The sequence below is a fragment of the Arachis ipaensis genome, chromosome B6 (genome assembly GCF_059453495.1).
Source record: "Arachis ipaensis isolate K30076 ecotype BB chromosome B6, ASM5945349v1, whole genome shotgun sequence".
NCBI lineage: Eukaryota > Viridiplantae > Streptophyta > Magnoliopsida > Fabales > Fabaceae > Arachis > Arachis ipaensis.
Genome location: NC_142441.1, coordinates 27,187,900 through 27,206,334, shown reverse-complemented (window position 1 = coordinate 27,206,334; position 18,435 = coordinate 27,187,900). Strand labels below are relative to the sequence as shown.

Below are 18,435 nucleotides of genomic sequence, written 5' to 3'. Positions count from 1 at the left end.
CCGGAGGTGGTTTCATATAGACTGTCTTTTTCAAATCCCCATTAAGAAATGCATTCTTCACATCCATCTGACTGAGAGTCCATTTTTTAGCCGCGGCGATGGCAAGAAGAGCTCTAACAGACGTAAGACGAGCGACAGGGGCAAAAGTCTCTTCATAATCAATACCATACTCTTGCGTACAACCTTGAGCAACCAAACGGGCCTTATAACGGTCAATAGAGCCATCAGAGCGAGTCTTGATCTTGTAGACCCATCTACTGCCCACAACTTCCTGATCAGAAGGAGGATCAACCAGATCCCAGGTGTGTGCCTTTTCAAGTGCCTGTAATTCTTCTTGCATTGCTTGTTGCCAATTTGGGTTTGAGGAGGCTTCTCTGAATGCCTTAGGTTCATGTTGATGAAGAATAGTAGAAAAGCAATGGTAATCAAGAAGATGAGGAGGTGGATTCCTTACCCTAGAAAAACGAGCGGGAGGAGGAGGCATGACGGTAGGAGCAGGATCATCGTCCGGTCTGGAATCATCGGGAGATGGAGAAGGCGGAGGAACAGGAGGCTGTGGAGGGTCACTCGAGATAGAACCTGTAGAATCATCACTAGGAAAAAGATCAACATTGGGGTTAGTGAACAAAGGTGACTGAGTAGTAGGAATCGACTCAAAGGATGAGAACCGAGAAAACATGTGGTGCTCCCAGAAGACAACATGACGAGATATACGAATACGTTTAGAGAGAGGATCCCAACAACGATAACCCTTGTGTTCAGTGCCATAACCAAGAAAACAACACATACGAGCCCGAGGTTCAAGTTTACTATGTTCATGAGGCTGAAGAAGAACAAAACATACACAACCAAAAACTCGAAGAGAACTATAATCTGGGGGGGTATGATAAAGACGCTCAAAGGGAGTAACATTACCAAGAACAGAAGAAGGGAGTCTATTGATAACATGAACAGCAGTAAGAACAGCTTCACCCCAAGTACGCTCAGGACACGAAGAAGAAAGGAGCATTGCACGGACGGAGTCAAGAATGTGACGGTGTTTGCGTTCAGCTCTACCATTTTGTTGAGACGTACCAGGACAAGAAAACTCAGACAGAGTACCCTGTTCTGCAAGAAAGGCTAAGAGTTTGGAATCACGGTATTCCATAGCATTATCACGTCGGAAAACCTTAATGACCTTGGAAAACTGAGTTTTAATCATAGTAGCAAAGTTGATATATATCTGAGGTAACTCATGGCGATTAGTCATCAAATAAACCCAAGTAAAACGGGAATAATCATCAATGAAAACGACAAAGTATCGAGCTCCGCCCATAGAGGCAGTGGGAGCGGGGCCCCAAACATCAGAGTGAATGATATCAAAAGGAGAGCAAGCAAGAGATGAATTATTGTGAAAAGATAAAGCAGGTTGTTTGGCAGTTTGGCAAGAAATGCAATAAAAAGATTCATTTGGAACCTGACCTAAAACACCTTGAGACACAAGAGGACGCAGTTTTCCTAAGGAGGTGTGGGCAAGACGTTGATGCCATAAGTGAAGGGTAGAGGGAGAAGAAGCAGCACAGAGATTTGGTACAGGAGGAATATGAAGACTTTCGAGTTCAAACAACCTTCCGACCTTACGTCCAGTCCCGATGATTTGTCCCGTCCGAGGATCCTGTACACGACAACCAGAAATAGAAAAGGTGACGTCAAAGCCCAAATCAACAAGTTGACCAACAGAAATAAGATTGAAGTGTAAATTGGGAATGTAGTAAGTATCTGGAAGATTAAGAGATGACTGGGATATAGAACCCTTGTGTGTTGCGTGCAAGAGGGAGCCATTTGCAGTATTGACAGAAGGTCCATTTGTAGTTGTAGACATGGACGAGAAAATATTACGCAACGGAGACATGTGATTAAAGCAACCCGAGTCAAAGTACCATTTAGAATCACCTGAAGGGGTTGATAAAGCAGCAGGAGTATTACCAGAAACAGAGAGAAGACGCCGTAGAAGAGATGCAATATCAGATAGAGAGACAGAAGACGGGTTGAAAGGTGCAGAGGGGGTAGGTGCAGTAGTAGCAGCAACAGTAGAAGCAGGCGCATGACGTGGGGGACGAGTAGGACAGGTAGTAATCAAATGTCCCGAGAGCTTGCAATAACGGCAGAGCAACTGTGAACAATGGTAGCTAATATGCCCTTTCTGGTGGCATGTCCGACATTCAACAGAGGGGCAGACGGAGAAAAGGTGCCCAAAACGGTTGCAGTTTCGACAGAATGTATCCTTTCTGTCTGTGGCAACAAAAATATCCGACTTTTCCATAACAGGAGTCACACAAATCAAAAAGAGGAGAGAAAACTGCAATTTCGAAGCAGAAAATGAGAAAACGGAGCGCGAAATCGGAAAGAGCTCACCAAAAAACCTTAGGGAGGGTCCGCTTGTCAGCCACGTCAGCACTATGTCAGCGCCACGTCAGCAGTGACGTCAGCGCCACGTCAGAGGGGGTGAAGACACGTGGCGGCACCGGAGTGGAGCAGAGGAGACACGCTGGCAGGAGAAGGACGCGGGTCAAAGCCGGGTCGAGCCGGATCGCGTGCGGGTCGGGCTAGCGCGCGCGGGTCAAACGAGAAGCTTCTGGCGACACGTGGCAGCGGATGGAACGTCCGATCAGCGCTGAGATCTAACGGCTGCTGAAGCTTCTGGATGAGAAAAGAGTGGTGGTGGACAGCAACGTTCTGGAGGCGCGTGGAGGCGCGTGCGGCGGTCTCTGGAGGAGATCTTGGCGGCGTTGGAAAGCTGACGGAGAGAAGAACACGATGATGCCGGAGGTGACGAACCAAAGCGTCGGAAACAGCTCGAAAATTGCGAGCAAAGTGGCACGGGTGGAAGCTGGAGGGAAGGTCAACCTGGTCGTGGCAGCGTCTTTCGGCGGCGCGTGGAGGCGCGTCCGGAGGCGGATGGCGACGGTTCTGGTTGCGTTGGAATCACGGCGACAAGACGAACAAGATGGTTATGGGGGTGACGAACCAAAGCGTCAAAAAGAGAACGAAAAAGGAGGCCAAAGAACACTGCCGACAAGAAAAAAACAAAGGGGCTATGAACTAATATTCATCGGAAAAAAAAAGACCTAAGCTCTTGATACCATGTTAGAAACAAGAGACTGAGAGAATAATATGAAAAGTGTATTATTGAATTGTGATGTTGAGGTACAATATACAAGGGGTATTTATAGGTGCTAAGTGAATCAAAGTAATAAAGACATAGAATCCTACAATTAATGTACAGATATGCTATATAAATATAGACGATGCTAATTGATTTATATTGATTCTCTAACAGGAACCATGAAACAAGCTTAAAATTGCATTGGGTAAAGGAAATTTATGTATTCATCTTAAATCCTCTTACTTTGTGTAATTTATTCTCATTTAAGTTGAAGAGTAAAACTTTTAAATTTGGTATGATTTACTTATTATTTTATAAAATTCAAATCTACACTGCGTTTTATTTATATTAAAAACATGACACATATAAAAACATAATTAGATGGATAAAGTAAAAGACTAAATTCACTAGAAAACCAACAAAAAAAATATAGTTTTGAGAATCGGACTGAACCAAACGATTCAGTTGGTTAATCAAAAAAAGTCACTAGATAGATCCGGTTCAGATAAAAAATTAGTTGGCAACAAATTGGTCAAAAAACTGGTTAATTGACCGAATTGAATTTGTATGCTTCTTTAGTGATTAACCAATTTAAAATACTAAACATAAAATGTTACTTTTAAAAAAATATATTATTTTATTATATTTGATTCAACTATAATTAAATTTTGATTGAGTCTTTATACTTTTGAATTTATAACTCTATCAGTTCAATAATCGATTTTTTTTTAGAATCTTGCAAAATAATCAACTAACTTCACCTAATAATAAATTATTGGACTTTAACTAAACAAACCTACTTAATATTTTTTGAAAATTATATTTTTAATCCTTTTCATTTCTTCTTTCTTCTTCTCAACATCACAACTTTAACTAGCTAGCCACCATCGCCTCCAACCACCACTGGCCACCACCCTGTTATCGCCATCCATTCTAAATCCTAAACTCTATATCTTAAATTATAAATCCTAAATCTCAAATTCTAAATTTTAAACTCTAATCCTAAATTCTAAACTTTAAATATTAAATTCTAAACTCTAAATTTATTTTTTTATTTCACTTTTCAATATTTTTCTACTTAAATTTTAGATTTTTTATTGTTTTTAATTTTGGATATTTTTATATTCATTTCTTTCGAATTAATTAGCTGAATTAACATTAGTTCCTTAGAATTTTTTGAAAAAGAGCCCAGACAACAAAAGTTCATGCACATGGGAACATCATCCAAACATATACACACATTAGGTAGATGTTTATATTGTTGACCAAAAAGAAAAAAAAAATGGATAGATGCTAATATTCTTTTGAACTACTACTTATTGCGACTTCAAATAAATTCCTTTGAAGTTAGGATCTTCCTCTATTTCGTGCCCCTCTATGTATACATTCATTCATCAATATAATAAGAGATCTCTCTTTAGTTTTTCGTTTTTTCACCTTATTTTGCATAACATTAACATTAACATTAACATGTGGGCTAGCATCTACTCTTTTTTTTTTCCTTATATGTATAGATAGACACTTATTCATTGTGTGTTTATAATACATTTAAGAAATACATACAAATGTTATCCTTTTTGTGTTATAAAAAAATAAAAAATAAAAAAGAAAGAAAGAAAGAAAGAAAGAAAGAAGAAGAAGAAGTAGTATATAGGAGACGCTAATAAGAATAGCTACTTACAAAGCTGATGTGACAATTGACAAATAGTAAATAGATATTAAGGGACATGTATATCAATTGATAGGATAGTAGAAGTAACAAGATCAGAATAATAATATTGGTCGGAAAGAAAAAAGAAAACATAAATTATGAAAAATTTGACGACGGGTATGGCTTGATTTTTTTTTTTTTCTTTTAATTGCTATTGTAATATTTGTTCCAATATTCGTTTCTAATTGAGACTTACTCAATTATAAAAAAATTATATCCCAAGAGAATCCATTTTTTCTACATTTTTGGAACCACGTCTCAAAGTTTCTTTGATTTTGAGTTCTTTTTTTTAGAAAGGTGTTTTGGAAGTTATCTAAAACTGACGATGTAGATCTGAATGTGAAGTCCATATTCTTTAAGGTGTTGGGCTCGATGTCTCTTATGGTGTAGCAAGGTCATTTGACGTCTTTGAGTGAAGATAGAGAATGATGTCTGTAAAAGACTCCGATATTTAAATTAGCAAATATTTAATACAAGTTTATGAGTTATGGGTTGAAAAATACCTGAGTTCTGTGGGGGTATTTATATAGTTGAAATGGTGACTTACTGACCACTCTTGTAATCTCCCATCCTCTTTTGGTGGGTAGTTATCTTTCCCTTTTATCTAAAAGTTGTTAAGATCTCATATTTAAATATATGGGCACATTTGTAGGAGCATTTAAGATTCTGCACAGAAGTCGGTATGAACAAGTCGGGCATGACAATGAGATGGGTGTGGACTTTAGTAGATTTGGATTTTTGTCTTTTGGCCTAGCTGAGTTGCGGGTCAGGGTATGAACAGTACTCGAGGTCGGATTTTGAAAAATCGGATCTCGAGCAAGAATCTTATCATTTAAGCCAACAAATCGTGATTTCACCGAGTCGAATAGCTGTTTGAGTATCTATCCTGAGTCGTTTTAATTTATAAAAGCGGGTTGGTTGGAGTTGGAGCCTTTAGGGTTGAAGTTGTATTCTCAACGTGATTTGTAGCTCCAAGAAGTTGAAAACTTTGACGTGATTGATATGTGTGTTGCTTCAGCTGTTCGCGCACTTTTTCAATTGCTTTGGTAATTCTGTCCATCCTTTAAATCAGAGTGAGATGAATTTTTTTGTCCCTACTAGCTATTTATTTATAGCATGTTTCTTCTCACTCTTCTTCTTCTTTTCCTTTTTGAAAAACTTTTGATATTATTTACTCCTTCATCCTCATTATCACTGCTTCGGATTTCATCAAGTGTTTTTCACTTCATCCTCTTTTTTCAAATAGTCTCGCATCTTTTTCGTTACTACTTATTATTTCTGTCTGGTTGATGTTGATATGATACCAATGCTTTGAAGATGAATGGACGTTGGAAAAAATAATTCCTTACGAGAAAAATAATTTCTTTCTCTTTCTCTTTTGACTTTTCTTTGGTTGTGGCTAGTTGTGTTGTGGAGTTCTTACCCCGTCAGAGATGGTGGTGCTGCCTTTGGTACAGTGATGTCGTCGTTGTCATCGTCGTAAGTGTTGCTATGTCATCACCTTTGGTTGAATGAGAAGTTCGAGTACATGTTCCATCTTTATTGGAACTCTAAACTTGAGATCATTCGTTCTGACTTGGAGAATTTTATTGGAGAAGAGATGACAATGGTTGAGATGTTTTAAGAATGTTAGGGTTGAGCTCCCAATCATCTTCCTACTAAAGCATTACTTCTTAAAAAATCCAATTTTTGTCTGAACTGAACTAGGTAGACTTTTATAGGTTGTATTAGGGGTGTAAATTACCGAACCGGACCGAAAATTACCGCAGAACCGAACCGAATTTTAAAACAACCGATTAAAAAACCGAAAAATTGGTTTTTTTTGGTTTTTTCGAAATAAACCGATCGGTTCGGTTCGGTTTTCGGTTGACTCGAAAGAAACCGAACCGAACCGGACCGAACCGAATAATGAGGGTTCAATGGTGTGTTTTTACTAAGCTGCCCTTTAACCTAGGTATAAAAGGGCAACTTCACACACAGCCCTAGCCTTCTTCCTCTCTTTTACGCGAACGGCGAATCCGGAGCCCTAGCTTTCTTCCTCTGTTCTTCTCTTCCACGACCACGGTTCCACACTTCCACCTTCGATTCCACCATGCTCGAGAGAAGGAGACCCTGAAGGAGAACCCTAGCTTCTCTTCCTCTCTTCTTCTCTTCAGTCATCGCCGTCGCTGGGTCGCCGTCGCTGCCTCGCTGGGTCGCCGTCGCCGAGGAGCAATCCATTCACCGAGAAGCAGTCCTGTCACCGTCCTGTCGCCAAGCAGCAGTCCAGTCGCCAAGCAAGACTCCAGTGGCCGTCGCAGTCCAACTCGACCGCCGAGCAGCACTCCTGTCACCAAGCCATCTCCTGCAGAAAGCAACTCCACAATGTCTTCTTCGGAGGTTAGAAATTCTGAACAATTATTTTTAGAGATTCTATTTAGTGATACTGTGCTTGATTTAACCTGAACAATTGTTTTTACAAATTCTATTTGTGGTTATGATTTTTAGAAATTCTGTTTGTGCTTTTGTGGTTATGTTTTTTAGAAATTCTGTAGCTAGAAATTCTGTTTGTATTGGCTACATCAAGAACTCACAGGATAATGCATCGCTTTTTTTTTATTTTAATTTTTTTCCTGGATGAAAAATAGAGACATTCATTGAATACATTGCTTGTGAGGTAATATGAAGTTTGCTGTCAAGCTTTAGAATTCAGCTTTAGTGGTGAGTGCATGAACTGGCTAAAAGTGGCAGTTGATACTTGATAGTAATTTTAGGGATGAAATCATTGAAATAGGCATTGGACTAGCTTCACTCATTCCCAATTTTGATAGAAGGTCTATTATATATCTTGTTTGGGACAAACTGCATAGAATCTTATGTTCTTTGGCACATGATAGTATTTCTTTTTGGTTTCTGGGTGCATAGGAGACCTTATTCTAATTAGTGTCAATAATAACCTGAAGCAAGGTTACTTCAAGAAAAAGGAAATTGATTCTTTAATTCCCCTGTGCCATTCAATGCCGTTAACTAAGATCATGTTTGACTCCAAATGTGATGATGTATTTGATGTCAAGGTACATGTTTCTTTAATTTTATTATTGAAGCCTATAATTGATTCTAAATATATATTTCATAAACTATAAGGAAAAAAAAGATTTATTTATTACACTTCCAATTGATAGAAAAAAATTGTAACTTGTAACAATTTATGATTAATTAATCAAGAGAATCTAGTACATGTTATGATTAACCTTAATCTTGGACTTTTGGTATCTGAGGAATGCAGTAGTGTCCTGAAGCAGTACTAATCTAGAATTTCCTGGCTTGTCTACATAGCACATGCCCCAATTAATTTTGAACGTTTCCATTATTATGTTCCATTTGAGACCACAAGCTGTAGTTTAGCTAAATTAAAATGATCCATTTGCTTAAAATTAATGGCATGACATACATAAACCCCTTGCTTTGTCATCATCCCACTTATGTTTAAGTGTAAGTGTAACATTAAATAATGGCTTGACAAATTGCCTCCTCATACAGCTAACTAAACTACTTTATGTATGTGCTTCCACCTATGATCCATGTCAGAAAAATTTGGGTTCTTCTAGGACGCGTTTGAATAATAATTACGATGATGCTGATGCAGCCTACTAGGAGAGCTATTCTTAAAAACTGATGCAGAAACTTCATGCTAGCTTAAATCTTTATATATTTCTTTAAATGCATGTTGTGTTTTCGAATCATTATTAGAATACTATTAATTCATTATATTTCTTATGAAATAAATAGAAAAATAAATAATAAATGATGGTTATACTTATATGTGAAATTCTTCCTTTGTTATGTTGAGTATAATGCATCTTGAATGTGTAGTTTGGTGGACTATTTGAGCTGTTAATTATGCTTGTTTTGGTGGACTGTTAGAGCTGTTAATGATGCTTGTTTTGTTGCTGGAAACAATACTTTTGGTGCTGTTCATGAATTAAAAACCTTAATTTTTCATTGTTCTGTTTATATATATATGCAGCCAACAAGCAATGAGGTGCCCAGTGAGCGGACGCCTGAAGTTGGGGGTGAAATTGTTGAGTCCGCGGTACGTTCTTCAACGGACAGCGGCGTGCTTACCAAACCCCCGCCCCATCCTAGATCAAAGAAGAGGAAGGTTCATTCAACTAATGTGGGTGCAACTCCGGGAGCAACTCCAACAAATCCATCTCCAAGTACTGTGGAAACTGATGAAGAGGATAGCAAGGATGAAGCTAATGAAGGTAACAGAAAACCTTCTAGACCTAGATCTTGGACTTGGGAACACTTTACAAGGGATCTTAAGTCCAAGCCATCACATCCTAGGGCTAAATGTAATTGGTGTGGTGCATCATATGCATGTGACTCTCATAGAAATGGTACAACTAATATGCGTTATCATTTGTTGAACCAATGTAAAAAATTTCCTAGGGAGTCGGGTGACCCTAGTCAAACAATCCTTACCTTCCAACAAAAAAAAGAGGGTGAAGGGGTATTTACTGCAGTTACTTTTGATGCTGAAATGTGTAGAAAAGCCCTTGCTAGGATGATAATTGTTGATGAGCTACCATTCAAGTTTGTTGAGGGGGAGGGATTTAGATTCTATATGAGTATTGTGCAGCCTAGATTTTCACTTCCGGGAAGGATTACTGTTGCTAAGGACTGTTGGAATCTCTATATTAGTGAGAAGAATAGGTTGAAAACTGTGTTCAAGCAACCGAATCAATCTGTTTGTTTAACTACTGATTGTTGGACTTCTGTGCAAAATCTGAATTATATGTGTCTCACTGCTCATTACATTGATCATGATTGGAAATTGCAAAAGAGGATTATTAATTTTTGTCTTATTAAAAACCACAAGGGAGAAACAATTGGTAGAAAGATTGAGAGATGTCTTTTGGGGTGGGGGATATCTAGAGTGTTCACAATTACTGTTGATAACGCTAGTTCTAATGACACTGCAATATCTTACCTAAGAACTAGAATGGAGGATTGGAATTTACATCCTTTGAAAGGAGAGCATTTGCATGTTAGGTGTTGTGCACATATTCTTAATCTTGTTGTTAATGATGGATTGAAAGAGATGCATGAATCTATTAGCAAGATAAGAAATGCTATTAGATATGTGCGTGCTTCCCCTAGTCGTATGAATAGGTTCAAAAATTTCATTAAGGAAGCTAGGATACAAGACAAGTGTACTGTCCAACTCGATGTTCCCACTAGATGGAACTCTACATACACCATGCTTGAAAGTGGTTTGAAGTTTCAAAAGGCGTTCAAGAGGCTAGGGGAGAGAGATACAGAATATGCTCTAATGCAAGGTGGTATTCCGAGGAATATTGATTGGGATAATGCAAAACACTTTATGGAATTCCTGAAAATTTTTCATGATGTTACAAAGAGTGTGTCTGGTAGTTTGCTTGTGACTTCTTCTCAATATTTTCATGAGTTTTGTAAGATTTTGCGTGTGTTCAAAGCTTCTTGTGGTAGTCGAGATCCATTACTTGGGAGTATGGCTGAGAGGATGAAGCTTAAGTATGACAAGTACTGGGGTAACATTAAAAATATCAACATGACGATTTTTGTTGCTGTGATTCTTGATCCTAGATACAAGTTGAAGTTTGTCAACTTTAGCTTTGAAAAGCTATATGATAAGGATGATGCTGATTTTTTGGGTGCAAAAGTGAAAGAAACCTTCTCCAAGATGTTTGAATGCTATATGAATGCAAATAATGGGGGAAGATCTTTTACTTCAACAACAATGGATGGTGCATCAGATGTGGGAGTACCTGATGGCGACATGGCTGGTGATTTTTTTAAGGAGGTGCATTTTCATGAGATCATCAACAAGAATGAGGTGGATTTGTATTTGATGGATGGTTTAGAGAAGCCTGGTGATCAAAATACTTTTGACATATTGAATTGGTGGAAGGTAAATTCTAGCAAGTATCCTATCTTATCCCAAATAGCTAGAGATGTCCTAGCAATGCCGGTCTCAACTGTTGCTTCAGAATCAGCTTTTAGCACTGGTGGAAGAGTGCTTAACAACTATAGGAGTTCTTTAACTCCAAAGACAGTTGAGGCATTGATATGCACACAAAATTGGCTTCGTGCTTCTCCAATGACAACTGATTTTGAGGAGCTTATTGAAGAGTTTGAGAAACTTGAATTAGGTATGCAAAAAAGAAATTTGTAGTTCCTTTCATGGTTTATGTTTATAATCTATAATCTATATTATATTTATAATCTATATTGATTTTCTTGTTTTATTTTTGTAGAAATTGCACCAACCGGAGAAGATGAGGATGAGTCTGGTGTGGATTCAGATTAAGTATGGTGGTTGATTGGCTGTTTGGTTTTTATTTGTTTTAAAGTGACTGTTGTGGTTTAAAGTGTGTTTATTTTTTTTGTTTTGCTAGACATTTTTAATTGCCTTTGTTTTATATTTAATTAAGTTGAATTTGTACTGGATTTGAATGTGATATACTCTTGTAATTCTGGTTTATTGAAGGTTTTAAACTTTATTTTATGATATTTTAAATTCTGTTTATTAGATATAAAAAAACCGAAAAAACCGACCGAACCAAACCGCTGTTGGTTCGGTACGGTTCGGTTCGGTTGTCCAGAAAGCAGCCAACCGAATGGTTGATATTAAAGTTCAACCGATCAGGTCGGTTCGGTTGGTTTTCGGTCCAAAACCGAACCAAACCGAACCGATTACACCCCTAGGTTGTATGGTTTGTTTCTTTTATATATATGCATTCTGAAGTAGTTCTCCTTTTTAGTAGAGAGAATGGTCAGCTCATCTGAAGCTTATAAGTTGAAAGCTTCCAAGAAAAACTTAAATCAATGCCAAGCTCAACTGGAAATACAAAAGGTCGTGATCATTTGGATATGAATTCTTCTCCCGAGTTGCCACCCTCCTCTTCGCATGTTGTTTGAAATAGATCCCGACCTTCAAATTACCAAGGTTCTTCCAAAGCTTCCCTAGTTCCCAAGTTTCATGAATTGGACAAGGGTTTGATCAAGAGAGTTCTCGTAAAAGAAAAAAATCTTAGCAACAAGTAAGGGAACTCCTTTAATACCAAGTTTGATGTTTTGAGCTTTACTAATGAGTATATCATGTCGGACAGCAACATAGCTATAAATGACCTGGGAATGGAGAAGAACTTAGAGGTGTGCATAAAAAGTAGGATTCACACTTTGGTTATATGCAGGGCCATTCAGAAGAAGCTTAAAGAATCTTCTCTCCAACACCTTGCAATCTAAGCTTTCTGACCTTCATTCTAAGATTGAGGTTCTTGAGAAAGAGAATGTCTGACTTGAAGCTGAACATAACACTACGAGGTCGGATAATATTGATCTAAGAAAGATGATTAAGGAGAGTGACGAGGTCCGAGATACTAAATTCGAGACTCAAAAGAAGGTTGAATCGGAGAAAGTACGACTTTACGATGAAGACATGAAGTTGAAGACTTGGAGAGGATGAGAAAGGATTATGAGCAACTTGAGTAGGCTTTGAAAAGGGATTGGATTACACTAGAAAATTTGAAGGCTCAGGTTCGAGTGTTGGTGCCTGACTTGGTCATTTCTTTTATCGACCCAGACAAGGTCGTGGTGGATGGCCAAATCGTGGATCCTCATACCTCTTATGCTACTGAGGAAGATGCTCCTAAGTCTAAAGATAGAACTCACGAGGTCTTTTCGAATGTTGCAACTATCGACCTTTCATTCGAGGTCGTTCCTTCTGATGTTGTTGTTGCTTTTCCTTTGTTTTTTCCTTTTGTGTATGTTTTCCGAGTTGTAGATTTTTGAATAAAGATTATAATATTTTAGATATTTATGCCCTTTATTGGGAGATTTTGACTTTAATTGTACTAAGTCACACTGCTTTTCTTAGCATGCTTTTGTTTGCACTCTTCTGGGTTACATCCATTGTTGAATAGCTTTGTTAGCTTTAATTTTGCTAAGTGTTGTGCATGCTTTTGAAACTCGCACGCTTCCAACTTCTAGTATAGTTTATAGAAGACCTCATAACTTGTTTCTTTTTACTGCATGCTTTTTAATTTGTCCTTTTTGACTTCATTATCTCGATTAGTACGAGGTATTTTAATTAGAGGATTGTTTTTATGTTTCAATTTTTTTGAATCATTTTTACAATTCTTTCTTTCCTTTTTAACTCATTTTTGTATGAGTTGTTTAGCTTGATGATTATTTTTCTTGTCGTGTTTTCTTTTACCCGTTTTAGGGCTTTATCAGCTCTTACAATGCATGCTTCAACTTTTGATTTGTCATTTTCGACTTTTTCCTAACTCGTTTTTCGTACGAATTGTGGGTTATAGGATTTTTTTTACGATTTAGATTTCTCTTTGATTCGTTTATATAATTAGTCCTTGAACTCAGACCTCGTCGCTTCATAGCCCCGACTGTCAAAGTTGGTTTAGCTATTTTCGCACTTTTTCGAGCACGAATTCAAGTCATGTAAGTCAGATTCAATGAAAACTTGTAGAAATGTAAGTGACTTGATTTATTAATCTTTGAAAGCAATTACAATAGATGGTCAGTTGCTACTAGGAGCTTTTTACAAGTGGAACTCCTAGTCCTTATTTTGATGCCTTGTTAAAAATATTTTAGTAAAGCCTTGAGGTCGGGAAAATAGTGCATCAAGGAGTATGGTTTGCTTTCTAGCTGTCGTATCTCTTTAGTTGTAGACATGGTACGATCTAGGTAGATTGTTTTCAAGCAAGTTGGATATTTTGTAGTAATTCTTTCCCAAGTAACTTTGTTGGGATCCTTCCATTTTGTTGCCATCTTTTCTTCACCCGATTCGGCCCGATGTCATTTTGAATCAAGGCGAGGTCGCTATTTTAGAAGGTTCGTCGTACAACCTTCTTATTGTATATCATGGCCACTTTTTTCTTGGAATCTTCTTTTTGAAGTCATATCTCGAAGACGGGGTCGGAGTTTTCTCTGTAAGCTTGGAGGTTTCAACCTCATTATAGAGTCCGATCCTTTGGCTTTCTTTATTTGTCCCTATTAAGATTATTGATTCAATGTCGTGGATAGGTGGAAAGATGATTTCCTATTTGTGGGCTGGAAAATTGTCTGATGTGCCTGTGGCCTCTATTTGAGCTCTAACGTATTGACTTTTTTGCTTGTGGGGCTACTTCTGAAGTTAATACTTTTATTGTAAAATTTATGCTCCGACTATTGATCCCCATGAATGGTAGCTATTCCCTCCTTTGTTGGAAACTTCATACGTAGATGAGAAGGGGACATTACTACAGCTAGTCGATTTAATGTTGTCTGACCTATTGATGGATTGTAGGTAGATGGGGTGTCTACCACGATGTAGTCAACACTGACGGTATGGGCTCTAAAACTTTTACCGAAGATGGTATAAGGGCTTATGTACCCAAGTGATTAGATTGGTGTTTCTCCTAATCCAGATAGAGTGTTTGGGTACGCCTTTAAGCTATTTTCTTCTTGTCGAAGGCAGATTTGAAGATGTCTGTAGAACTCTCTTAGTTTACCAATATCTTATTTAGAGTTTCACATTGGTTAATAATATTATATCACCAAGAAATCATCATGGATGATAGCGATACCTTTGATATCTTCTAGTGCAAAAATTTTAGTGGAAAGGTCAGGTTTATTACAGCCTTTTTCGACCTGGTAGACTTCTTTGAGATGTCTTTTTTGAAATGACTTAGTTGTTCTATCTTCAATGGGTCCTTTTATGTTAATGTGAACATGTCTATTTAGGGTGCTTTATGGGATTTGACGATGTTTTCCAATCTTCGCACTCCCATCTTCTTTTGTGGTCTTTTTATTTGTGCTTGAGTTAGTAGTTATTTTGACGATCTTGTTGAGGCTTCATAATCTGAATAGTTTCTTTCAGATTAATGTATTTTTCATCTCGTTGTTGAATATTGTACAAAAAAGTCGGGTGCCTTTTTTATATGACTATAAGAAAGGACCTTCTCTGAGGATATTAATGAGTCCTATGATAGTTGCTTCAGTGGGCATGTTCTGAATCTCCAAATATACTTTATTGAACTTTTTCATGTAGGATCTAGAAGACTCTCCGACTTCTTATTTGACACCCAAGAGTCTTGGAGCATGCTTAGATTTGTCTTTTTAAATGGAGAATTGAGTGGGAAAGTTCTTGGCCAAGTTGTCAAAGCCGCTTTGGCCAATGTGGTCAGAAAGGCTTTGCACAGAGTTGTGTCAAAAGCATCGGCCAAATACATGCGAGTTTTGAAATTGCTTAAGTAGTGTCGTGGGTCAGTCGTTCTATCGTAGAGGTCCATGTCTGAGCTCTTAAAGTTTTTAGGGACTTTAGCCCACATGATTTATTCTGAGAATTGATCTTCACTTTCCAGAGTTGTGGTTTTTCGACCAGCTCAAGATCTCCTACCTTTGAGATCGGATTCCAATCTCTCTAATTTTTCTTCCAACTTCCTACATTGTCGTACCTCTCTTTGTAGAGCTCGTTCAGACTCACATTATCGCTCCAACGCAATCTCGAACTACTCCAATCGACCTTGTTGTCCATGTGGAACAAACCTATTAATTTTGTTGCTTCTTTGTCTCCTAATGTTCCAAGTCTATGGATCTCTAATCCTAATCTTCGTTCACTGGGATTGTTTCTATCTCTTCCTTCATCAGTTCCTCTATCTCTTGGTGGGAGAGGGATGACAACTGCCCGATCATTTTTAATTTGTTCATCTTGGAGTTTCGATTCTGATGTTGTGTGTCCATCTTCTAGGTAATAGTTAGCCATAGTTGGGTGTTAAACTCTAGGTCCCCAACAACGGCGCCAATGTTCCGAAGATTACCTAAAAATGACGATTTGGGGCTGAACATGAGTTCCAGACTCCTTAAGGTGTTGGGTCCGACGTCTCCTCTGGTGTGGCGAGGCCATCCGATGTTTTTGAGTAAGGATAGGGGATGGTATCTGCAAGGGACTCCGATGCTCAAGTTAGCAAAGGTTTAATACATATTTATGAGCTATGGGTTGAGAAATACCTGATTTCTGAAGGGGTATTATATAGGTGGAATGTTGGCTTAGTGACCACTCTTGTAACCTCCCTTCCTCTTCTGATACGTAGTTTATCTCTCCTTTTTATCTGGGAGTTGTTAAGATTTCATATTTAAATATATAGGCACATTTGTAAAAGCAGTTAAGATTCTGCATAGAGGTCGGTCTGAACAAGTCAAGTATAATGATGAGATAGGTATGAACCTTAGTAGATTGAACTTTCTGTTTTTGGGTCTGGCTGAGTTGCGAACCAGGACATGAACAGGAGGTGTTCTCATCAATAGTTTATGGTAGTCTTTTTTTTCTTTTCTTTTTTCCTTCTTTTTCTCTTTTTTTTTTTTTTATTTTTTGGACATTTTTTATGTAATATTGTGCTGATTGAGAGCTTTTAACGCATTTTTTTTTAATCTCTGGGAATTATTCAGTATTTAACTATTTAAAGAATGTCAAAAATATAAGTGATATCAAATATAATACATTGTACTGCTGTAAGAAAAGTTATGAGTTTCCACTTAATTATCCCAAAGATCATTTAAGAACTTTCCAAAAATAAAAGGATCATTGTAACTATAGAGACCAATAATGGAACGGACAAATTTTTTGCATATGACATAGCATACATATGCCTGAAATTATTCACATTTCAAGTAAAACATATATAATTTATTTGGTGTTGATGATATGATGAATAATGGAAGCAAGCTTAGCAGTTGTCAATGGTTTCTCATGGTAATCATTTAAGCCAGCTTCCATAAATTCTCTTATTTCCACGTCCATTGAACGTGATGACACACCAACAATCATGCTGCAAATGCCCATTGACCGAAGCTTTTTTGTTGCCTATAAATGTAAAAGCAACGTGACAATCTCATTAGTCATTACACAACATGCTAGAAAAAATTATGTTATGGTGAAAAATGAAATTAGGTAAAAAGTGAAGATTGTAATTTTTACAATAGAATAAAAAAATATATTAAAAAAATAAAAATATCATATGCAATGCATATTTAATAAAAAAAAATAACTACAATTTTCACTCTTCATTCAATTTTATTCTTTACTTCAGAAATTTTCTTTTAGAAATTATTTCTCTAACATTATATTGAACCTTATCCTTAGTCTTTTCATAAATAGTAAACCTATCCTAGGAAACTAGCTAGTCATCTCATCAACTTGGCTTAAATAAATAAGGTTCTTGTTTCTACCAAAAAAAATTATTAGTCCAATAAAATTTAAAAACTTTTAGTTTTAAGACTTTAGTTTTAGTTTCTGTTGCTACTGCTTTGTTAATCAATATAAAAATACATAATATACCAGTATTTAAACTGTTATGTTAACACTTCACAACAGTCAGCAATAACTAAAACAATTTTTTTTTTTAAAAAATACTAGACTAAAACAAAAAATTAAACTGAAATTTTATAGGAACCAAAAATTTATTAGTCTCTCAACTCTCTATCTCTTCTTGCGTTGAAGGAGCATAAAGATATTTTATTTGAGCAAGATTTTGTTTTTCTCATTTCCATTATTTAAATTGTCCAAGACCTATAGTTAAGAGACTAATGCAACTGATGATGGAATGAACTTCATAATTAACCTACTGTATAAATAAATTTAAACCAATGCACTAGTTAATGCATCAAAAGCTTAAGCTTTTTTATTCTTTCAATAAAAACATTTCATTTTAATTTTCTAAATATCATGAACATATATACAGTCTAAATTTAAAATATGAGCTTATAATAGCTTAGCTTATTACCTCAATGCCATTCATGATGGGCATATCCTTGTCCATAAGAATGAGGTCAAAGCTTTGACCATAACCGTGAACATCTACAGCTTCTTTTCCATTTGCTACTCCCATGCATTCCACTCCCAAACCATTCAACATCTTTTGATGAATCTTTCGGTTGATCATGTTGTCATCTACGACAAGAGCTCTTAATTGGGTCGATAAATTTCGACTTGTCATTAGGTTTCTCTCCTTGTGACTTAGTCAACCACAAACCTAACTTGAAAGAAATATTTAACAAAGAGAATCATCAAATGAAATTCCATATCTACTATATCTCGTTAGATATGTCTTGATGAAAATGTCGAAGGAATCAATAGAAAAGGGGCTTTATTCTAAGGGTTGATTTTTGAATTATCTTTAGATTTCTTTTTGGAACAAAAAATGGTCAACAATATTATTATATACATCTAAATATCTAATCAAGAGTAAAACTACTACACAACTAAAAATATTTATAACATGACAATTTTTTTTAACAAAATATAAACATATATGTAGTTTATTGGATAGAATGATTTGTTATAACGACCCATTTATTCATCTAACAATAATAGTCAATAATGCATGTTAATTAAAATTCAAGATATCAATCTTGAAGCTTCACACTAACCTGGAAGAATAAATTTTCTCCTTATTCTAGAGTAATAACACTAATTTTGTAATACGTGGAGAAATGAGGAAGATGAATGAAATTGGCTTTATGCTTGGGTGCTATATATATATATATACAAAGATAT

General features: G+C 36.7%; 2 protein-coding genes across 2 annotated transcripts; one reads left to right on the top strand and one right to left on the bottom strand.

Annotated features, from left to right (window-relative positions):
* Positions 1 to 7,106: 7,106 nt before the first annotated feature.
* Positions 7,107 to 11,190, top strand: LOC110271978 (zinc finger BED domain-containing protein RICESLEEPER 2-like). The gene is made up of 3 exons (XM_088491944.1): positions 7,107 to 7,235; positions 8,863 to 11,032; positions 11,138 to 11,190. The coding sequence occupies exons 1-3, from the start codon at positions 7,221 to 7,223 to the stop codon at positions 11,188 to 11,190; spliced, it is 2,238 nt and encodes a 745-aa protein (XP_088348070.1). The 5' UTR covers positions 7,107 to 7,220.
* Positions 11,191 to 16,566: 5,376 nt separating this feature from the next.
* Positions 16,567 to 17,875, bottom strand: LOC107648118 (two-component response regulator 24-like). The gene is made up of 2 exons (XM_016352117.3): positions 17,663 to 17,875; positions 16,567 to 16,743 (listed from the first exon to the last, which is right to left on the bottom strand). The coding sequence occupies exons 1-2, from the start codon at positions 17,873 to 17,875 to the stop codon at positions 16,567 to 16,569; spliced, it is 390 nt and encodes a 129-aa protein (XP_016207603.1).
* Between the last annotated feature and the right edge of the window lie 560 nt (positions 17,876 to 18,435).